At 50.5% G+C, this 23712-nt stretch overlaps 1 protein-coding gene and 1 long non-coding RNA gene across 15 annotated transcripts in view; one reads left to right on the plus strand and one right to left on the minus strand.

Moving 5' to 3' along the window:
- The window catches only part of TMCO4 (transmembrane and coiled-coil domains 4), a 107694-nt gene that overhangs the window by 72832 nt on the left and 11150 nt on the right, over positions 1-23712 (minus strand). For 6 of the 14 annotated variants that reach the window (XM_088843148.1, XM_088843165.1, XM_088843167.1 and 3 more), the window contains 4 exons: positions 21075-21169; positions 14956-15133; positions 8190-8364; positions 7419-7446 (listed from right to left, as the gene is read on the minus strand). In XM_088843148.1, coding sequence (XP_088699274.1) covers positions 7419-7446; positions 8190-8364; positions 14956-15125 — 373 coding nt within the window. In that variant the 5' untranslated portion in view covers positions 15126-15133; positions 21075-21169. Of the gene's footprint in view, positions 1-7418; positions 7447-8189; positions 8365-14725; positions 14781-14955; positions 15134-21074; positions 21170-23712 lie in introns of those variants that run through there. The other 8 variants (XR_016038996.1, XM_088843145.1, XM_088843141.1 and 5 more) reach the window with 3 other exon arrangements.
- LOC129538658 (uncharacterized) lies at positions 8360-14557 on the plus strand. The gene is made up of 3 exons (XR_008682243.2): positions 8360-8739; positions 8828-8951; positions 14324-14557. It is a non-coding gene; the product is annotated as an uncharacterized LOC129538658 (long non-coding RNA).

Below are 23712 nucleotides of genomic sequence, written 5' to 3' on the forward strand. Positions count from 1 at the left end.
AGTTAAAGTGTTAGTCGCTCAGTCATGTCTGACTCTGCGACCCCACAGATGTTAACCCAGGCTCCTCCATCCATGGGATTCTCCAGGCAAGAATACTGGAGCGGGTTGCCATTCCCTTCTCCAGGGGATCTTCCCGACCCAGGGATCGAACTGCGGTCTCCTGAACTTCAGGTAGATTCCTCACCGTCTGAGCCACGTCCTCAGATAAAGGTGGCTGGAAAGTGAAAGTGTCAGTCACTGAGTCTTGTTCAACTCTTTGCCACCCCATGGACTGTGGTTGAGAAAGGGTGGCTGATAGTACCCTTTTTATGGTAAACTGTCATGTTTCCTAGATCCTTACATGCTAGGAAGCAAGGACTGCTGGAGTGAGGCTGTGAGCTGCTAAGTCAGCCTGGGGATCTGTCTTACCGCTCCCTTAGGGTCCGAGGGCACTCTCAGGCCACGTTCATACAGCCACTTACCCAGCCCACTGCACTGCCATCCCTCAATGGACCAACTTTTCTTTCTTCTTTTGGGCTGTGCCATTTGGCTCGAGGGATCTTAGTTCTCCAACCAGGGATTGAACCTGGGTCCCAGCAATGAAAGTGTTGAGTCCTAACCACTGAACTGCTGGGGAATTCCCCCAACTCTTCTCATTTTCTATTTATTTATTTACTTGGCTGGGCTGAGTCTTAGCTGTGGCATCCAGCATATAGGATCGAGATTCCTCGATCAGGGATTGAACCCGGTCCCCCTACATTGGGAGCGTGGAGTCCTAGCCACTGGACCACCAGGGAAAGCCTCCCCCTAACTTTTCTATTTGTATATGTTGTATAGCATTCGGAATATTAATACCCAGTTTCACGCTCAGTGAATTTTTTTCATACAAAGAAAGCACACCTACCTCCAGTCCCATGCCCCCCGGGCCCCCACACTGGGCGCTGGCTGACTTACAAGCCAGGGTGTTCACACTGGTGGGGACAGCGTGGCTGGAGGGGTGCCGCTTCTCAGATCCACCCGACTCAGGGCAGGACTTGACCTCAGATGGTTCCGGGTGTGACTCCTGCCTTTTTGCGGCTCGTTCCGGGGGGACAGTGAAGGGCACTCGGGTGGCAACAAGTGTAGTTCAAGGCCAGTGGTCATGGGAGCCGAGGGGGCTCTTCCGAGACCCTCCTCCAGCTCTACCTGCTTAGAAGCCGCCCCGTCTGGCCGCTCCTCAGGACCCTGCCGCATGGGGTGCTCACTCCTGGTTCTGGCCTCATCAAATCCCCTTAAAGGCAGCTGTAAGGATGAGGGTTCTATCATCTCCTCGTGGGAAGGAGAACACCAGTCAAGAGTGCATGCTGGGGAACTTCCCTGGCGGGTTCAGTGGTTAAGACTCCAAGCTTCCACTGCCAGGGGCGTGGGTTCCATCCCGGGCTGGGGAACTAAGATCCCACATGCCGCATGGCCAAAGATAAGGGTAGACTCTGGAACCACGATGCCTGGGCTCAACTCCCGCCCTCCTTCTTCCCAGTGGTGCGACCTCAGGCAGCTGATTTCCCTTTCTGGGCCGCCGCGGCCTCGTCAGTACAATGAGGGGGCAGGGGGCAGCATCATCTACCTCCCAGTGTTGTTGATGGGCTGAAACAAATTATAAAAGCACTCTGCTCAGGGCTGGCACACAGTAGGCACTCCATGAGCATCGGCCCTGGGGAGGATTCCTCCTGGCGCCCAGCAGAGGGCCTGGCTCAGTTCTTACTGGCTGAACGGGTCAATCAGTTCAATACTGATAACAAGCTTGCCGAGTCTTGAGGATCCTGACGGAGACCCGGGCCACTAGGTGACAATGTGTGCGTCCAGCACGATTGAAGACGACCTCTCAGGCTTTCCTGATTCATCGGCTAGGAAGGTTTTGCAATTCAGTCATAAAGACTGGGTCAGAAAGTGGAGCTGAGTTTGTGGTGAAGGCGGTTCTGTCTCCTGGAGCTGCACCTCCTTGGGTCCCATCACTCGGAGCCAATGCCATCTTTGGACTCAGGGTACAGAGGGCGAGAACCATGATTCAGCTTACATCTCTGGCTCATAATTCACCACGAGACTCTCTGCCTTAAATGGAATTTGACACTTATTTTGAAATTTCACCTCTGCTTACCTCACCTCCTGAGCCTAATTTCCTCTCAGTGGAGATAACAGTTACCTATTCTAGCAGTTGATCTAAGGATTATATATTACACGATGCAGTCGTTCACCATCTTTGGTACATGACCCAGGAGAGCCACTGGGTAACTTCTATCTATTCATTTGTTTGTGCAGGCTGCGTCTCATCTTAGTTGCAGCATTCAGGGTCTCTGAGGCGTCACGTGGTCTCTCTAGCTGCGGTGTGTGGGCTCGGCTGCCCTGCAGCACGTGGGATCTTAGTTCCCAGACTAGGGATTGAACCAACAAGTCCTGCATTGCAAGGCAGGTTCTTAGCCACTGGACCACCAGGGAAGTTCCTAGGTCACTTATAAAGACCTAGTAAACCAGCCCCACCTGGCCACACTGTGGGTCCTGGACCAATGGTTCTCCACTAGGGATGTTTTTGTGCTCCCCACCCCCACCCCAAGAACATCTGGGAATGTATGGAAACATTCTGATTGTCCCAAGTCAGGGAGTGCTGCTGGCGTCTAGTGAGAAGAGGCCAGGGATGTGGCTAAAGCTCCCACTAGGCACAGCGGGACCCCACAATAAAGAATTCTCCAGTCCCCAACGTCTACAGTGCCGCCGCTGTGAAAACCCAGTTTAATGAGCTCAGATTCAGCTTAACCGTCAACATATAAAAGCCTTATTTTTCCAGCTAGGTGGGCCAGAGGCTTTGTGGGTTGTTACTGGGTGAGGAGAAGAAAATGGTTAGTGTGCAAAGAAATTCCACCCTACCGCTGCCAAGATGGCATCATTCCGTGACTAAGATCCCAATACCATCAGTAAAGGTCAACCTTCCAGGAAGTTCTGAGACGTGCAGCTTTTCGTGTTGATTTCTTGGGCTGATTTCATGACTAATCACCCTGCCTCACACCCAGAGGAATGCAGCCGCACAGACAGCTTTCTTCTGTGCTGTGTGTCCCACCCCCTCAGGCTCTGCAGAAAAAGATGGCTCAGCCCTGCAGTCCAGACAACCACCTTGCCAATGCCTAAGCCTGCGCTCAAGGCAAGCTCCTCCATTCTTCCTTCTATCCATCCATTCTACTATTCCTCCATCTATCCAACAAACACTAAATGCCCACCACCTGTCCATCAGCCTTGCAGACACTGGGAAACAGTGGTGAAGAAGCCAGACAAGAGCCCTACCCTCATGGAGCTTACGAGAAAGGCCTTGAACAACTGGCCGAACCATGACACTGACCTTGGGCTTACAAGATCCTTGACTGTGTTCTTAGGACTAAAGACAGCTTTGTTTTGCTTTGAAGTAGCACTGAGCTCTTGTCTCTTTGTATTTGGAATTAAAGTTCAGAGAAGTTAAGTGACTTGACATCACAAGTGTCTCAGAGACAGGATGAGAGTCCGGGTTTCCTGGTTCCCAGGAGTTTCCCATTTCCGCATGACCACCATGGCCCTGCAGCACTCAGGGCCTGCGTCCTGTGTGCCAGCCCTTTTCTCAGCACTTGACCTGGGTTATTTCACTCAATCCTCACCACCGCCCCATGAGGTAAAGAGTACTGTGGCTCCCATCTGATGCCCAAGGAAACCGAGGCAGAGACATTCAGCAACTTGCCAATGAATCTTAACACCAGGCAGGCAGATCCCCCAGTGCTCCCAGTTCTTGGTCCTTCAGTTCAGTTCAGTTGCTCAGTCGTGTCCGACTCTTTCCAACCCCACGGACGGCAGCACACCAGGCCTCCCTGTCCATCACCAACTCCTGGAGCTTGCTCAGACTCATGTCCATCGAGTCGGTGATGCCATCCAGCACCTCACCCTCTGTCGTCTAGGGCCTTGGTTCTTCATTAACAAGGACAGAGTTGGACACGACAACAGTAGCCACTCCCACTCTGGGCATCATTTTCTCAACTACAGGCTTCCGCTTTACCCTGAAGGCACTTTGCAGATAATGTGTTGTTTTGTTGGTTGGTTTTTTGTTTGTTTTTTACAAATTGAAGGTCTATGGCAACCCTGCATCCAGCATCTATCAGTGCCATTTTTTTTCCAACAGCATTTTAAAATTAAAGTTTGCCCACTGGATTTTTTCAGTTCAGTCACGCAGTTGTGTCCAACTCTTTGTGACCCTATTTTAGACATGGTGTTATTATACTCTTAATAGGCTACAGAATAGTGTAAATACAAACTTTTAGATGCACTGAGAAACCACATATGGTCACGTGACTTGCTTTACTCTGGCAGGCTGGAACTGAACCTGCCATCTCTCCGAGGCCCACCTGTGTCCGATGAGGGCCATCTGGATGGTTTGTAGCGCTACCTACCTCTGCCTTCTGGGGAACTTTTAAGCCCTTCCACCTGTTCCCTCTGGGGGTCTTGGTGTGTCACTGACTGTGCTCCTATTTGTAGATGTCAAAATCTGGTGGGGCTTTGAGACAAACCAAAGATGCTGTCAGAGACTGGTATTCTTTAGACACGCATGCTTAGTCGCTGAGTTGTGTCTGACTCTTTGTGACCCCACGGATCTCTCTGTCCATGGAATTTTCCAGGCAAGAATACTGGAGTGGGTTGCCATTTCCTCCTCCAGAGGACTTTCCCGACCCAGAGATTGAATCTGTATCTCCTGAGTCTCCTGTCTTGGCAGGCAGATTCTCTACCACTGCCCCACCTGGGAAGCTGGCTTAGACATGAGGGATTATTATTTTCCCGTGGGGATGCCTCTGCATCCCTCCAACTCCCACGGGTAAAATCTGAGAAGGTTTTTCTTAACAGCACTTATTTTAGAATGTTGGCTTTGCCATTTAACAGCTCAGACCAGTTACTTTACCTCTCTGAGCCTCAATCTGCTCATTCGTGAAGTGGGAATGTCTACATAAAAGGATGGTGATGAGCATGCTGTGAAACAATGTTTGACAAGGGCCAGGGACAGTCACCAGCATGAACAGGTGCTTCACAAGTGGTGGTTACTCTCAAGAGAAATTTAAAAGGCAATGCCAGTCTAAAACTCCAGTACTTTGGCCACCTGATGTGAAGAACTGACTCATTTGAAGAGACCCTGATGCTGGGAAAGATTGAAGGCAGGAGGAGAAGGGGATGACAGAGGATGAGGTGGTTGGATGGCATCACCAACTCAATCGACATGAGTCTAAGTAAACTCCGGGAGTTGGTGATGGACAGGGAGGCCTGGTGTGCTGCGGTTCACGGGGTCTCAAAGAGTCAGACGTGACTAAGTAACTGAACTGAACGCCAGTTTAAGAGGCTGCCTACGAGAACGCCCCCGGGAGGGCATGAAGTACCAGACGATGATATTACAGACAGGCCATTTCAAACCCACTCTAACTATTCTGTGAGAGCCAGGCCAAGGTCACCCACAGCAAAGGGCAGTAAGTTAAGGTGTCCTGGGGTGCTCATGGGCGCTCAGAAGGGTTGTGATTGGCAGGTGCGGGCAGGTGGCAGGCTAGGATGCACGTGGCTCAGGGAGACAGAAGGGAGAGTCTGGCACACACAGGAGCTGCTTCCCCCAGTGATAAGGCCGTGGGACAGAGGGCTGGCCTGGGAGGCTAGAGACCGGTTCCTACTGGAAGGCCACCGGCCACCGTGTGCTTCTGGGAAAGCCCCTTTCCCTCTCTGGGCCCCAGTCGCTCCTCCTGGAAAAATGAGTCTCACCCAAGAGGACCCTGACCCGCCAGATGGGAACAAGGCCCCCACAGCACCCCTCAGGGGGCAGGGAGGACTCCAAGTCTGCACAGCCCCCGGCAGCCGCCTGGGCTCCCAGCAAGGGCTCGGGACCTGGCGCTTTCTCATTACCATGACGGTCATGTGAGAGTGTGTGTGTGTGTCCTGCTACCCTGCTCTCCAGAAACCTGTGCCCCAGACCTCCGGGCAAACCATCCCTCCCTCTAAGAGCATCCAGGACGATCGAATATTCCCTCATTTCAGTTTGCAAAAATAAAAGGGGTTCCGCTGAGGATTCTCTGACCGACTCCACCACATCCTCAGACCACAGCTCAGCCACGTGGCCTCATCAGCTAAACAGAAGCGTTTCTTCAGGGACTGCCCTGGTGGTCCAGTGGGTAAGAACCTGCGCTCCCAAAGCAGGGGGCCTGCGTTCGATCCCTGGTTGGGGAACTAGATCCTGTATGCTGCAACTAAGAAGCCCTCGTGCAGCGAAGACCCTGAGAGCCCCAAGTAAGACCCAGTGCTGTGCTGTGCTGTGCTCAGTCGCTCAGTCGTGTTTGACTCTTTGCGACCGCCAGGCTCCTCTGTCCATGGGATTCTCCAGGCATGAACACTGGAGTGGGTTGCCATACCCTCCTCGAGGGGATCTTCCCAACCCAAGGATTGAACCCAGGTCTCCCAGTGCAGCCAAAATAAATAAATATTTTTTTTTAAAAGAAGATGTGTTACTTCAGGCTGTGCCTGCCTGAAAGCAGGGGCTGGGCCCGATCACCCTTGGGTGATCCCCATTCAGCTCTGAGATACAGAGTTAAAACTTTCACATGGCTGGAAAAGGGTCACACTGGGGTCTGAGCCTCAGAGCTGCGCTTCTCAGACTGTAAACTCCATGGGAATGGCCTGGGACTCTGTGAACGTGCAGAGCTCACTGGGCTCCGGCCCCTGTGACCCTCCTCTGAGCATTCCCTCCTGCCAACGCTCCTGTGTGTTCTACACGTACTCGTGAAATTCTGTTCTTCCTCCTCTTCTTACCCCTCCAATCCCCCATGAGCCAGAGTTTCGGTGGGGACTCAGGGAAACTTCTCCTGTTTATAAAGTGCTTATTTGGCTGAATTGGTCTTAGCTGTGATATGTGGGTCTTCCGTTGAGGTATGCAGGCTTGCTAGTTATGGAGAGTAGGCTTAGCTGCCCCGTGGCATGTGGGATCTTAGTGCCCTGACCAGGGATTGAACACGTGTCCCCTGCATTGCAAGGCCGATTCTCAACCCCTGGACCACGAGGGAAGTCCCTGAAACTTCCCCTCATTATGTGGTGCGGAGGCTGTTGGAATGTCATTTTGAATTCTGTGTTCCTTCTCCCTGATGTCAGCAGAATAGACCTCGGAGGGCAAGAGCCAGGCTCCAGAGCCACAGAGAAGGTGAGACTGGACGGTGTGGGGAGGAATCAGTAAAACCTCAGGAAGCATCACGCCGCTGGCGCTTGGCGTGAATGGAGAGCTCCCCAGCCCCCCAGCGCTATTGGCTTCCCCTTCCTTTCTTGCTCTGACAAGGCCACGGGCATGAGACCATAGAGGCAACACCTAACACTGGCTTCCCTGGCTGAGGTGGAGACACGTGCCCACAATTTACAGAACTTAGAAACTATCAACTCACCATCCTTGAGTGAGAAGCTCAGAAGGTCCTGAGGGAAAAGTAACAGGAATTAGCAATAGGTTGGTATGTCACCAGCCTGCTCATTGGACATATATTTACCGACTCTTAACAATAAGTGGGAAAACAAGGCAGACAAAACACCTCTGCCCTACACTTGGGTGGCAAGCCAGGCAAACAAGCCAACACATAAACAAGGAAACGTGGAAGAATTTCAGGGAGTCAGATGACAGAGGGGAAGGGCTGTTTTAAATCTGCTCTGTTGGCACCGAGAGTCTGGGTCAAGCGTCTGCCTGCTTCAAGTGCACACAGAGCAGGTGAGTGACATGCCCAAGGACACACAGCAAAGCTGATACTTCCAAAAAGAAGCACCGCAGCTTAATGGTTAGGAACACGGGCTTTTGAGTCAGATGGCCAAGGTTCGAATCAGCTGTGTGACCTTGAACAAGTTACTAAACCTCTCTGTGCCTCAATTTTCTCATCTATAAAATGGGGATGATCACTTTACCTACCTAATAAAATTGCTTTGAGAATTAAATGAGTTTATGTGAGTAAAGGTGCTAGCATATAAGAAGCAAAGTTTAAGTAATAAGTCAACAGTAAACATTCGATAATGATAATTCAACACTAGCTATGATCATCATATCATCAGATATTATGATGTAATATTTAACCTTTGAACTCCCCCCACACAACTAGAAGTGATATTCAGGCTGACTCTGAGAGGAAGCTGTCTACTTTCCCCAGCAGCTGCTACTGGGGCAGTGGGTGTACCTGAGTGATCACCAGTGGGTCATCCTTCAAGATGGGGTCCTTCAACAAAACCTGAGCAAACACGTCTGCTCCTTCACCTCCCAGACCACTGGCAAAAGCAGTCATAGTAGGCAAGACGGCTTCAGACAGGTCCAGCCACTTCACCAGGCCAACCACAAAGTCTGTGCAGAAGGATCTGAAAGACAAACACAGCTGAGATCCTAAACCATGCAACTCACAAGACGAGACATATTAAGGGATGGGAAGAGCTGGCATCTACAAAAAACCATGGCAACTGTGGCCCATGGAATATAACGAGAGAGCCAAACCCGATTTCAGGAGAGCAGATCTGAGCTTACTCCACCAAAACTTTAACCACAAGGAGCTGATAAACCCATAGGAATGAGGGCAATGAGCAGTTAGTTACTGACCAAACACCCTGAGCCCAGCCTGCCCTGAGGGCTGTGAAATCAAACATGAGCAAGACAGGTCTTGGATAAGAAGCTCATCGAGGGGTAGAGACCCAGGCGGAACTAACTGATCCAGCGCCACGGGACACGCTAGGACAGAGGTAGGAATCCAGCCCTGATGAGTCCAGAGAGGGGGCCCTGAATCCACTGGGGAGGCGAGGAGCAGTGACCAGAAAAGGCTTCCCACAGGTGGAGACCTCCTGCTTCTGGAAACAGCCACGGACATGCTTTCTAGAAACACACTGGCCACCGCAGAAGTGGACAAAGTGCGGAGGAAGCTGTGCCCATCACCACCGTGGGGACTCTGTCCATAGTGAGTATTTGAGCTGAGTCCCACAGGGGCCCCTGAGTGGGGGATGGATGGGGTACTCCAGGGCAGAAGGGACTCCAGGAGATGCAGGAAGCCCATGGCATTTTGGGGGGACTTCTCTGGTGATTCAAATGGTAAAGAATCTGCTTGCAATGCAGGAGACCCAGGTTTGATCCCTGGGTGGGGAAGATCCCCTGGAGAAGGGAATGGCAACCCACTCCAGTATTCTTGCCTAAAGAATTCCACGGACACAGGAGCCTGGCAGGCTATAGTCTGTGGGGTCACAAAGAGTCGGACATGACTGAGTGACTAATACTTTTTCACTTTCATGGCATCTTGGGGACCCCGGCAGAGACCACATCAGGCTTTGATTCCAAACTACCACCGGGATGTGGAGCAGGAGAATCAGACGGGAGGTGATTAGACAAGTTCCGAGAAAAGGTTTCCCAGAAACAAGCTGAGATCCCTGGTCGTGGAGGTGACCTTAGGAGGCTCCCCGCTGGCACTGCTTGGCTCTGGTCTCCATGGCTCCCAGGCAGTGCACCCAACCCATTCCTCAGAGCCGCTGCTGCCAAAGCCCAAGCAGAGAGATCTGTGCAGGTGGGTGCAGGACTCAGGTTCAAACCCTGGGAACACCACCATTTTGGTCAAGGTCCCCAGGAAGTAGCTCTGAAATGATTACTGGGGATTCCCTTGGGGTCAACACCTGTGGATGGGCAGGGAGGATGAAGAACTCGGTGGGCGGGAGGGAGCTGAGATCCAGTCTCAACAGAAGTCTCAGCTGACCCTGTGGGGAGCTTTGAAGATGGGGTGACCCCTGAGAGATGTCCCCCAGTGGGGCGAGAGGGCTGGGCCTTCATACCCTCACATCAGAGAGTCATCGGACAACAGCTGCCCCAGGAAGGGGGCAGAACCCTGGGCAGGGTGGCTCTCTGCAGCTGAGGCAGGCTCAGCCCCCTCAGTGACCGGTGGAAACGTCCTTCACTGCTGAGCGAGGCTATGAAAGTAACTTGACCTCTCTGTGCCTCGGTTTCCTTATCTGCAAATGGGTGTAAGAGACTGATTTCATAAAACTGCTTGAGGATTAAATGAGAAGCGCCATATAAAGCACCCCAAGCAGGGCTAGGCACGCAGCAGATAATCAATGTTGGCTAGCAGCACTATTTTATAAAAAATTTTGAACATATTTATTCATTTGGCTGCACTGGGTCTTAGTTTCAGTGTGTGGGATCTAGTTCCCTGACCAGGGGTTGAACCTGGGTCCCTGCACTGGAAGCGCAGAGGCTTAGCCACTGGGCCACCCGGGAAGTCCCAGCGTCACTATTTTATTTACAAGGTGACCAAGGGAGGTAGCGAAGAGGGCTGAGCTGGGCTCTGAAATCTGACCCCGGGGAGAGCCCTGGCTCCCTCAAGGCCTCCTTCAGTTCTCTCAGCTTCATTTTCCCCTGTTGTAAAGTGAGGATGATAACTTGTAAAGTGAGGATGATAACAGGGCTGCTTCAAAGATTGGCCAGAAAGATTAAATCACAAGATAAAAGCATCTGGCACACGATCACCCTCAATAAATGTTAGCTACTGCTATTACAATTATTATGATTTACCCCGCTGGAATTACTGGAATTACCCTGGGGTGATGTGTGGGTGTGAATGGGGGGCAGGGATGACTAAGTGAACCAAGTATTATTTACACGTCAACGTGTATGCAGAAAGGGCCTGGGGCTGAGGGCAGCGGCGTGGCCTGGCCCTGTGTCCATGGAGGAAGTCTGGCAGTAGAGAAGCACTGCATCACAAGAGTGGAAGGGCAAAGAGCATGAACTCTGATCAAACCCAGCTCTGCCGTGAGCTGTGTGATCTTGGGCAAGTCACTTAGCCTCTCTGTGCCTTGGAAACACTGGCGAGAAGAATGAAACCCATTTCACAGGGTTGTTGAAAGGATTAGCTAAGTTAATAGGTGTCATGCGCTTAGAACAAAACTGGCACATGTAAAGCCCTATAAAGGTGTTTCTTTGGATAAACAAATGAATGAGAATATATGTAAAATGCCAGCGCAGCGATCTATTAAACAAGGAAATAGCTTGCAGAATGGCAGGGTCCTGGTAAATGCTTCTAATGAGGCTGGTGAAGAATACTGGGTGGGTAGTCATTCCCTTCTCCAGGGGATCTTTCCGACCCAGGGGTTGAACTCGGGTCTCCTGCATTGCAGGCAGACTCTTTACCATCTGAGCCACCAGGGAAGCCCCAGTCAAAACACATGACAATCAATGGCAATCGCAGAGCAACTATGCACCAGCCTCCGTGCTTGGCGCTCAACACACATGGGCTCGCTGACTTCCGGATACAGACCCACAAGGGTGGGAAGCACTATTTTTACCTCCATTCGGGAAACGAGGATGCTACTCAGACCCACAGAGGTTAAGTGACAGCTCCAGGGTGCAAGCCCCCAAGTCTTGGACTCCAGAGGCCGTGCTGAACCACTGCAGAAACCGCCCCCTCCCCAAGTGCGTTTTGGGTCTTAAGATAACCGAGATCAACCATGTGGAAAGAGATGCACGTCTACGCTGTGTCATGGCAACCCACTCCAGTATTCTTGCTGGAGAATCCCATGGGCAGAGGAGCCTGGCGGGTACACAGGATCACAAAGAGCTGGACAGGACTGAAGTGACTTAACACGCACACTCGCTCAACTTTCAGGAAGGAAACACCCCCAAGGCAAATGCTTCCGGCTCAGTTACAGCCATGTGTGCTTCAGACCAGATTTGGATTTTTTGGCGGTGGGTGGTGGGGGAGGGGGCGCACACAGAACAATAACTCCTCCCTGCGCCCTCCCAGGTGGAGGCAGTGCCCAGCACAGGTCTGGCACACAGCTCAGGTTCATCAATATTTCTTTATGTGAACAAAGTACACAAAGCTCTTCCCCCGCGTATCCACCAGCTTATCAGGCAGGGATTTATCAGACTGGGGAAGCTTCTAGAAAGATAAGAGCTTCCTAAGTATGGCACAGGTATGGGTTGGAGCAGGGAGAGAGTTGGACCCTTGCAGGAGATGGACCCTTGCTTGCTTGGGAACAGAATACCCAACAAGATAAATTCTAACCTCCATAAAGAAGGAGAGAAAGAAAGAAACCAGGGCTTCCCTGGTGGCTCAGACAGTAAAGCGTCTGCTCACAATGCGGGAGACCTGGGTTCAATCCCTGAGTCGGGAAGATCTCCTGAAGAAGGAAATGGCAACCCACTCCAGTACTCTGGCCTGGAAAATCCCATGGATGGAGGAACCTGGCAGGCTACAGTCCATGGGGTCGCGAAGAGTTGGACACAACTGAGCACCGTCACTTTCTTTACTTTCTTGCCAGGCTCTGCAGGGGCCATCTGCACACTCCTTCCCCAGGACCACCCTCTCTGGTGGATGGTCGCTTCTCAGCAGCAGTGACTCCCCAGCGCCTTCTTCTGGGCCAGTAGAAGCCCCCTCCCGTGACGGAGACAGAGAATGACAAGTGTCTTTAGTTTTTCCGTGCCTCCCTTCCAAGCAAGGCTAGTGTATCTGACTGGCTCTAACCAATGACATAGAAGGGGAAGCCTTCACAGGGTATCCTGGGAAAGAGTTCCTGCCTAATGAGAGAGACTTGCAGAGCATCCTTGTCCTCCCCTTTCTTGCCCTGAGTCTTATTCTGTGAGGGTGTGATGTACAGCACTGCAGCAGCCTTTCTGTGATCAGGAGAGGGAGGTAAGGGAGCTACAGAGAAGCCAACCCAAGGCTTTTTGAGGCGCTGTATCAACCCTGGAACTCTCTTCCTTTTGATTTCTTAGCAAGTGAGAAAAACCTCTTATTATTTAACTCTCTTTTAGTACAGTGTCCTGTTACTTAGAGCCCAAAGCTCCCTGACTGGTAGGGGTAAGTTCCAGTTCATTTTATAGATAAGGAGACTAACAAATAAGTAAGTCACAGAGTTAGCAAGCATTAACATTTATTGAGTGCCTGCTGTGGGCCAGACACTGCTACATGCTTTACCTACATTATCTCCTTTGACTCTTGTATCTACCCCGCAGGGTGGGCATTATTAGCCCCACTTTGCAGATGAAGACACTGATGCTCAGGGAAGCTAAATAACCTGCCAGGGGTCACACGTCATCGGAAAGTGGCAGGGGTAGGATTTGAACCCAGATCTAAGTCCTGTGGTTTGTCTCCTGTGCTTACAGAGTCAGTATTTGTCCATTCCTTCCTTTCACAAATCTTTACTGTCTTTGCTACACCAAGCTGTGTGCAAGGCACTGGGAACTCAAGCGATGAACAGGGCAGTTCCTGCCCTCCAGGGACAGGAGTGGGATGGCAGGTACGGGAAGAGCTACAGGGCAACCTGGCAGTGGTCATGGTGACAGGTCACTGGACAGACAGGTGTATCTTGTCCAGGAGGTGAGGAGGATCTGGGAAGGCTTCCTGGAGGTGACCCCCAAGGAGATGAATATGCGCAAGTGTTTGGCCTGGTGAGAACGACAAAGATAAAAAGAACACAAAGCCCAGCTAAGACTCAAGGCACAGAGGCGTTTACTCACAGGGGTCCATGCTGGGACTGAGCGGGCGGTACTTGAAAATAATGCAGATGCGAAAACTTCTTGCCATTTCCTGTCCCCCACAACCCACCACTTCCTGTCTCAGCAACACTATCTGCGTTCTCCGAGGCCCTCCGCCCCAGTTTGGGGCCTCCGTCTGCCCCTCCGCAGCACCCGAGCTGTCCCCAGCCCCAGAAAAGGCCACCTCACCTTTGTTCCTCCACCTCCAGATCACTGTCCTGGTTTCTCCAAACAACTTCACCGGCTTTCCAACAACCCTCCTCCGGCCCTCCAAACTCTCCCCTGCAAATCCCTGAAGGCCAAGGCCATGCTCTTAGCCACTCGACTGTTCTGACTCCAAACACCGAGTCTCACTGAACCCATCCCCCATCGAGGCACTTAGCCCATCCGTCCACTCTTAAAACCAGCCATCTGGGGACTTCCTGGTGGTTCAGAGGTTAAGAATTCGCCTTCCAATGCAGGGGACACAATTCGACCCCTAGTCCTGGAATATTCCACATTCCCTCATAGCTCAGTTGGTAAAGAATCCGCTTGCAATGCAGGAGACCCCCGTTTGATTCCTGGGTTGGGAAGATCTGCTGGAGAAAGGATAGGCTACCCAATCCAGTATTCTTGGGCTTCCCTGGTGGCTCAGCTGGTAAAGAATCTGCCTGCAATGCAGGAGACCTGGGTTTGATCTCCGGGTCGGGGAGATCCCCTGGAGAAGGGAAAGGCTACCCACTCCAGTATTCCGGCCTGGAGAATTTCACGGACTGTATAGTCCATGGGGTCACAAAGAGTCGGACACGCCTGCGCGACTTTCACTTTCAGGAATGAAGCCCACACACCGCAACTACTGAAGCCGGCCCGCCCCAGAGCCCGCGCTCAGCAATGAGGGAAGCCGAGACAACGCACACCGCGGCCAGGGAGAGGCCCCCACTGCCTGCAACTAAGGAAAGCCCAAGCGCAGTAACGAGGGCGCGGCACAGTCACAGATGAATAAATAAAAATTAAAACACACACACAAACCCAGACACCTGATTTTAGCCCCCTGATTGTAAGCGCCAGGAGAACAGGGGCCAGGCCTTGCTTTTCTTTGCTTTCTCCACAGGGCCTCGCACAATCCTCAGTACACAGTAGGTGCTCACTGAATGCACAGACATCTTGTGCCGCTATCAGGGGGTGTCCTTGAGTGCAGGGGCAGAGGAGGCCCTGTTGATCTTATTCACGTACCCTTTCCATGTACTTCAAGCGGTGCCTGGTCAAACAGCAGGTGCTCCTTAAATGTCTGTGAGGGTATAAATGAGTGGGTACCGAATGAGGGATCCTGTCCCCCTACGATGTAGTGAGCTCCCTAAAGGCAAGGACAACAGCTTTCTCCTCTTGGTACCGTCTGGCAGCACCTGGAAGGCTGCCAGAAATCAGCTCCATGAAATATCCCTCTGTGAGATAGAAGCACTCACCTTTGCTCGGGCTCCGGAAAGAGCTGGGACAAGGAGATGCTGCAGAGGGCGGCGTAGGTGAAGCGGTTGGCCTCAGTCAACTCCCGGCCCGTGGGTGGACGTGGCTCCCCCTCCACACCCGGTTCAGCCACCTGGGGCAGCCTCCGGCCCGACCCGTCCCTTGTGGCCATTTCCAGTCCTGTAGGGAAAAATCCCAGTGAAAGACTGCTTTCAGCAGTTTGGCAAAGCCTCCTTCAACAGGACACATGGATTCATGTCAATGTATGGCAAAACCAACCAATATATTAATGTAAGGTAATTTGCCTCCAATAAAATAAATTAAAAAAAAAAAAAGAAAAAATGGATAAATCAGCCCTCATTCAAATGATACATTTCTATTTATCATCTTTAAGAGACTGGGCGGTGTAGGAGGGGGAGATATTTTCAAATGTGTTTATCACAGAGGCTGAGTATCCCCAGAATGATAACAACTCTTACAAGTCACTAAGAAAAAGAAACAAAGCGAATTTAAGATCAGCAAAAGACCTGAATAGGTACTTCACAAAAGATATCACGTATCTTCACAAAAGTGGTGTTCACGCAGAGGTGTTCAATATCATCATGAATCAGAGAAACAGAAGTAAAAACCCCAGTAAGACAAGGCTACTCACCCATCAGAATGGTTAAATTTAAAAGCCTGACAACACCAAGTGTTGACGAAGAAAAAAGACAGATAGAACTTCCGTATATACTGGCGGGAGTGTGAATTAGTCACTGAGGACACGGAAATTAAAACTCCAGTGAGAGACGTCCCTGGTGGTCCAGTGGCTCGGACTCCACTCCCCCAGTGCAGGAGGCCTGGGTTCAATCCCTGGTTGGGGAACTGGATCCCATATGCTGCAACCAAAGGCTTGAATGCCGAAACTAAAGATCCTGCAACTAACACCGCACACAGCCAAACAAATTTTAAAAGGAAAAAAGCCCAAGTCCACTCACCTATCAGGATGGTTAAAATTAAAAAAGACTATAATACTAACAGAATAAGGAGCAAATAGAACTTTCTTACACAGCTGGTGAAAACGTAACTTGGTACAACTGTGGGTAAAATGGTCTCACTTTATCCACTAAAATTAAACAAATGTCTTCCCTACACCCCATCAATTCCACTCCTGAGAAATGAGGGCTTATGTCCCCCCAAAAGACATGTACATGAATGCTCAGAGAAATTTCATTCATAATAGTTCTAAACGAAACCACCCACACGTTCACCCAATAAACAACCTATGTCTATTCATACCACGGAATACTACACAGCAAGGAAAAAGAACAAAGTCTGACTCACAGACTTCAACAGGAGTGAATCTTAATGATAAGCAGACAGTCATTTGCTAGAGTATATACTGTAGAATTATGTTTATATGAACTCGGAGAATAGGTCAAACCAATCTATAGTGAGAAGGGTCAGAAGAGAGGTTGTCACTGGGAGGAATACTGTCTCAGAAGGGATACAGAAAGGCTTCTAGGTGATGAAAACGTTCCATATCTTGACCCAGGTGGTGATTTTAAAATCCACCGGACTGTACACTTAAGATCTGTATTTTGAGGGGGCTTCCCTGGTGGTCCAGCGGTTAAGAATCTGCTTTCTAATGCATGAGACGTGAGTTCGATCCCTGATTGGGAAACTGAGATCCTACATTCTGCGGGGCAACTAAGCCCACACACTGCAACTACTGAGCCTGTGCTCTCTAGAGTCCATGTGGCACACGAGAGAAGCCTGCATGCCACAAAGAAACCCAGCACAGCCACAAAAAAAGGGGCGGGGAGGGAGTAAGGTCTCCCTGCCCTCCGTCTGCCAGGGGCTGAAGTGGACGGAGGGAAGGCAGGGGTGGGGACAAACCAAGCCAAGCCAGGCCTCCAAGGGCCCTGGGAGGGGGTACCAGGAAGGGTAGCCAGCTGTGACCACAGGTACCGTGGATACAAATGCAGGCTCAGGACCAGACAGTGTGAACCCAAGGGGCTCCTTCTCATAGGTGTGGGACTTCAGGAAACTCGACCTCTCTGTACTTAGATTCATTCACCCACAAACGGACTGTAATAGTAGGTGTCTGGAAGATCTGTGGAAGCAACGAGGAACACTGCCATGCAAGTCTGTATTTATAAAGCACTGAAAACAGAGCTTGGCACCAGGCTCATACTACATACACGTTAAAGAAATAAATGTATAAAATAATCAACAAACAAACAAATGCTCAGCACAGTGCCTGGCACACAGCGAGGTGCATAAACAAGAGTAAGCGGCAACAAAGGGAGCCGCTTTAGCAGGTTAGCACACACGGCCTCAGCTAGCCTGACGAGCCAGGCACTAACACAGGACCCAGTGTCTCCCTGTTCCTGGGGAGCAGGCTCAGAGGAGGGGGATCTGGACCTGGGTCACATGCCAGGAAACAGCAGAATAGAACCCAAAGCTAGACCGCTCAGCCAAACATCTCACCCACCGTCTCTTGGTTTTTTTTTTGTTTGTTTTGCACCATCTCCATTTTAAACATTCGTCTTATTGCCCAGAGATTTCTAGTTTAATACCCATATGCCACACTGACTTTGGCTCACAACTCATTCTCATCCAGCTGAGCAATAAAATCTTTTGTTCTCAAAATATTACATCTGTGGAGGGGTTATTTAAAAGTTTGTCGGCAACTAACATGGCATCTGTTTTTCAAAATAACTCTGAGCTAGTTAAAAGCCACAAACCAACATCTGGACAGCAGGTAACAGCTTACAAAACACTTTAAATCCATTTAATTCTTACAATTGCCATGTAAGGTTAAGTAGTATGTGAGGCATTACGACTCCTGTAACTGTCAGCTCAGAGAGGTCACGTGGTCTCCCCAGGGTCACACAGTAAGTACGTGATGAAAATCAAACCAGACTTTGGTTCCAAATCCCACGTCCTCTCCTCTGCATCAGGCACAGGGATTCTCCTCCCCTTATTTCAGATGGAGAAACTGAGGCCCAGACAGGTTGAGACCTTGCCCAATGTCACCCAGCAAGACTGGCCTCCAATGGTTGCTCTAGGAACCCAGGTTCGAGATCTTTTGGAGTGGATTTCTCTAGCTCCTTGCTGTCCAAGGGACTCTCAAGAGTCTTCTCCAACACCACAGTTCAAAAGAATCAATTCTTCAGCACTCAGCCTTCTTTCTGGTCCAACTCTCACATCCATACATGACCACTGGAAAAACCATAGCTTTGACTAGACACACCTTTGTCTGCAAAGTAATGTCTCTGCTTTTCATCGTGCTCTCTAGGTTGGTCACAGCTTTTCAAGGAGATCAAACCAGTTCATCCTAAAGGAAATCAATTCTGAATATTCACTGGGAGGACAGATGCTGAAGCTGAAACGCCAATATTTTGGCCACCTGATGTGAAGAACTGACTCGTTTGAAAAGACCCCGATGCTGGGAAAGATTGAAGGCAGGAGGAGAAGTGGACAACAGAGGATGAGACAGTTGGATGGCATCACCGAGTTGCTGGACATGAGTTTGAGCAAGCTCTGGGAGCTGGCGATGGACAGGGAGGCCTGGTGTGCTGCAGTCCATGGGGTTGCAGAGAGTCGGACATGACTGAGCGACTGAACTGAACTCTGGCTCAGACAATCAGCACAGACCATGGCAGTGGACAAAGGGAACAGCAACAAACCATGAACTAAGACGATGACGGGGGCAGTGCCTGGTCTTGATGTCTTGGCAATTCCTACCACCTTTAATCAACACCACCATGTGCCATTTGGAGACTGGAGTGATTGCTGCTCCTGCCCAGAGGAGCCCAAGGTGGTATTTTATTGGGCTTGTATTTGGGGAACCCTATGTTAGTTCTCAGCTCAAGAAGAAACAGCCTTCTAATCAGAGAATCCTAAGCTGGCCTGCCTCTAACCATGGCAGGGAAGACGGTGTGCTGAGTGCCCGAAGAACTCAGCTCAGGCCAAATCCATCCATTCGTTCACCCACTCATTCAACAAAATACACTCATGCTGCTGCTGCTGCTACTCATGATGCCCCTATAAATCCATTCTCTGCACAACAGCCCAAGCGGCCTTGCTGGCATATGCAGCGGTCATGTCACTCACCTGCTTAAAGTCCTCCAGAGGCCTCCCATCGCCCCAGGAGGAGGACTAGTCCTTCCATGGTGGCCTACACAGTCCTGATCTGGCCTCTGCCCGCCTCTAAACCCCGGCTTGCACACCCCATGCCCACCTTGTTCACCGCACTACAGCCACGCTGGCTGTGTTTTCACCCTTCAAATACGGAAGCTGGTCCTCCCCCGGGCCTTGCACCCGCTGTCCTCCCAGCCCGGGACGCTTTGCATTTGTCCTTCACATCATTCTGGCTTCAGCCAGAATGTCACCTCCTGTGAGAGGCCTTCCCTGATCCCCCAGGCCAAGCTACTCTGCTTCTCTAACCCAGCACCCCTGTTCTATTTCTGTAACACTTACTTCCGTCTTAAGTAATGTATTTTTAGATTATTTACTTGTGTACATAATTAGAATGCAAACTTCTTGAGGCAGGCCCCGGGTTGTTTTTTCACTGCTGTACCCCTAACTTTCTGAGCCAGCCATGGAATATGGTTGGTGTTCAATCACTACTTGCTGGATGCATGAAGAAGGGTATATGATGCAGGATGCCCTGTTCCGGGAGGCCTTGGGGCAGATCACGGGACAAAACTGACAAATTCCCTGCCCTTATGGGGCTCACATTCAGGAGGGAGACAGGCAATACTATACCGATATGTCATAATCATAATAATTTAAGTAACTCGCCCATAATCATATAGCTAGTAGGTGGTGGAACTGAGATTTTTTTCAGAGGAACTGAATGCATGATCCATGCTCTTAACAGTCTGCTAAGTAAGTAAGTAACAAGTGAAAGCGGTAGTCGCTCAGTCGTGCCCAACTCCTTGCAACCCCATGGACTGCAGCCCGCCAGGCTCCTCTGTCCATGGGATTCTCCAGGCAGGAATACTGGAGTGGGTTGCCATTCCCTTCTCCAGGGGATCTTCCCCACCTAAGGACTGAACCTGCACTGAGAACCTGGGGTCTCCTGCACTGCAAGTGGATTCTTTACCACCTGAGTCACCAGGGAAGCCCAAGTAATAAGTAAGTAAGGAGACAAACGCATAAATATTCAGTTAAATCCTCAGTGACTGTCAGGGATGAGCTATCAGGCTGAGGGGAGCATGACGTGACGAGGAAGGAGCGGTGACAACGTATCAGACGGAAGGCCGTTCCAGCAGCGGCCTGCAGGAGCTAAGGCAGACCGGGGAGGGCAATCTAGGAGAAACAGGAGTGCGGTAGAGACGGCACACAGATGGCGGCAAGCCAGTGGGATGAAGGCTGTGGCAGCGGAAACGCAGACAGACAGACACACAGACACCCAGAGCTGGCTTCCCGGAGGAGGTGACCTCAGGCGGGGTGGGGTCAGTGGGAAGAGGATATTCCCGGTGGAGGACACAACGTGTCAGTCCCAAACGCAGAGAGAAGATGCTTTCGAAGAACCAAAAGGATGCTCAGTGGAGCCAGCGCTTGGACAATGGGTGGGTGTAGAGGCGGGGAGGGAAGAAAGGAGGTTGGAGGGGAAGCTGCCAGGGGCTACACCCTGCGGGACCAAGTCCAACCTGACTGTGAAGGCCAGGCCACGTGCAGAGCTGAGTGAGGGCACGCTGGACCTCCCAGTGCTATTTCTGCAACTGCCTGTGAGTCCATAATCAGTTAGAAAGAAAAAGCAGTGGGACACTGCTGCAGGATTTGAGAACCTTAAGTTAAAATAAACCCAAAATAAATATTCGCCTCCACTCCAAATCAATCAGTTAATTGACCAAACACGTACCAGGTAAGTACAGCAAATATGCACAGGTGCTGTCTTACGTGCTGGGGACCCAGCAGTGACTAACACACAGACGACCACCTTCCCCCATGGAGACTCACTGTAGCAGGGAGACAGACAACACCTAAACTCAAAACATTTAAATTAAGATCATTCTACTTCATACGAGGAGTTGGAAAGAAAATGGAAAGAAAACACTGAAAAAGAAAGATCATTTTAAATAATGACAGAGGTTCTGAAGAGAAAGAAACCTTATCTAATACTTACCCAGATTTCAAGAAACAACCTTGGGCTTCCCTTCTAAGTCTGAAAACAGGCTGTCCAGATTCTTGTAAGTTCGTCAGAGAAATATGCAAATTGCCCTGGAGGAACAAACCAGAAAAACCAGCCTGTGGGTCCATAGGGTGTGGGACTGGGAGGAGGCCTGTGAGAAAGAGGGAGGTTAGTCCCGGGGCTCAGGGGAGCCCTGACCCTACTTCCGGCCTTTGCCCCCCAGGTCTGTAAGCATCGATCATTCATTGAGTGCAGCCTGGCTCTTGGCATGAATCGTCGGTTCCAGGTCTTCACACCCTGAGCCATGGGTGCCGCACCCACTGCTTGGTTAGCTTGGCGGCAGAGGGCTGGCACTGGATCTCCTCCGTACCAGTATTCCGGGGCCTAACCGTTTGTGTGCCACAGGGTGAGTGTTCAGAAATTGCCTGTGACAGGAGCAAATAATGAACTAGTTTTGAGGCGTAAGCAAAAGCTAGATTTTCCTGGTTATTCTCTCTGGAAAGGCACTCTTCCCCTCCCCTCGAGTGTCAGATGAGGAAGGCAGATGGAACACAGGCCCAGCATCTGGACTTACCCAGAGACGTCCCAGAGCCCAGCAGGGGAGGAGAGGAGGTGCCTCTGAAGAACCAAAAAGATGCTCAGAGACCCAAACCTCAAATCATCTGAGCTTCCTCCTAACAGGCCACTTTCTATGTTCAAGGAGCCAGGATATCTTCTGCCTCTTCAAGCTCCTGTAAGTCCCCTTTTTGGCCGTGCCTTATGGCATGCAGAACCTTAGTTCCCAGACCAGGGATTGAACCCAAGGCCCCTGCAGTGGAAGTGCAGACCCTAAACCCTCCAAAGGGTTTTAATCAATTAACGGTGACAACACCCTTCCCCTGGATGTTACCTCCCTACGAGGCACAAGCACGTAGAATGACTATCAACCAGGAGATTCAAGCCACGAGTGCAACCACATTAAAAAGACAGACACGCACAATGTCTAGAACAGTCATCACAGGGATCTCTGGATGGTCGGGTGCCAGAGACTCTTCTGGATTTCCCCAGTGTCACAGAGATGTATTGCTTGTGAACTCTGAAGACAGTTCTTTTGTTTCTGTCTCTACCTGCATGGAGGGGATGTTGGACTTACATCAGGGTGGCTGACAGTGACTGTGCACTGGGGTGGTGGTGGCTGCAGATTCTGTATGATTTTAATCTTTTCTATATATGTTTAAATTTTATGAATTTTCAATAATGACTGTGTATTGACTATAAGATCAGAATGGATAGATTTTTAATATTTTTTTTTTGATGGGGACCATTGTAAAGTCTATGAATTTGTTACAATACTGCTTCTGTTTTATGGTTTGGTTTTTTGGCCTGGAGGCATGTGGGATCCTAGCGCCCCAGCCAGGGGTCGGACACTCACCCCCTGCACTGGAAGCAGAGGTCGTAACCACTGGACTGCCAGGGACGTCCCCGACAGATGACGACTTTAAATCACAGCATGGTGTGCCGATGTCCGCTCAGACTGGCATCTCTCCCAGCTCTGAGTTCAGTGATGCTGGGAGCCTGAAACGGGCCACAGAGGGGCTATTTCCATCGCAGAGACTGGCAAGCGCCACAAATGAAGGGAGTCTGTTTTCCAGGGAGGTGGTTAACAGTACACCGCGGGATACACAATACGGTGCCAGCTACGTTTCTAAAATGTTTCACAGAGCAAAAAGATTACAAGGCAATACATCAAAATGTTAATGATCCTGACATTCAGTTCAGTTCAGTTGCTCAGTCGTGTCCGACTCTTTGCGACCCCATGAATCACAGCACGCCAAGCCTCCCTGTCCATCACCAACTCCCGGAGTTCACTCAAACTCATGTCCACAGAGTCGGTGATGCCATCCAGCCATCTCATTCTCTGTCGTTCCCTTCTCCTCCCACCCCCAATCCTTCCCTGCATCAGAGTCTTTTCCAGTGAGTCAACTCGTCGCATGAGGTGGCCAAGGTATTGGAGTTTCAGCTCTAGCATCAGTCCTTCCAATGAACACCCAGGACTGATCTCCTTTAAAATGGACTGGTTGGATCTCCTTCCAGTCCAAGGGACTCTCAAGAGTCTTCTCCAGCACCACAATTCAAAAGCATCAATTCTTCGGCGATCAGCTTTCTTCACAGTCCAACTCTCACATCCATACATGACCACGGGAAAAACCATAGCCTTGACTAGACGGACCTTGGTTGGCAAAGTAATGTCTCTGCTTTTTAATATATTATCAAGGTTGGTCATAACTTTCCTTCCAAGGAGTAAGCGTCTTTTAATTTCATGGCTGCAATCAGCATCCATAGTGATTTTGGAGCCCAAAAAAATAAAGTCTGACACTTTTTCCACTGTTTTTCCATCTATTTCCCATGAAGTGATGGGACCAGATGCCATGATCTTTGTTTTCTGAATGTTGAGCTTCAAGCCAACCCTTTTCACTCTCCTCTTTCACTTTCATCAAGAGGCTTTTGAGTTCCTCTTCACTTCTACCATATGTAAGTGAAAGTCATTCAGTCGTGTCCAACTCTGAATAGTCCATGCAATTCTCCAGGCCAGAATACTGGAGTGGGTAGCCTTTCTCTTCTCCAGCAGATCTTCCTGACCCAGGAATTGAAC

This window comes from Moschus berezovskii, chromosome 2 (assembly GCF_049115385.1).
Source record: "Moschus berezovskii isolate FMDL1 chromosome 2, NW_MosBer_1.0, whole genome shotgun sequence".
NCBI classification, from domain to species: domain Eukaryota; kingdom Metazoa; phylum Chordata; class Mammalia; order Artiodactyla; family Moschidae; genus Moschus; species Moschus berezovskii.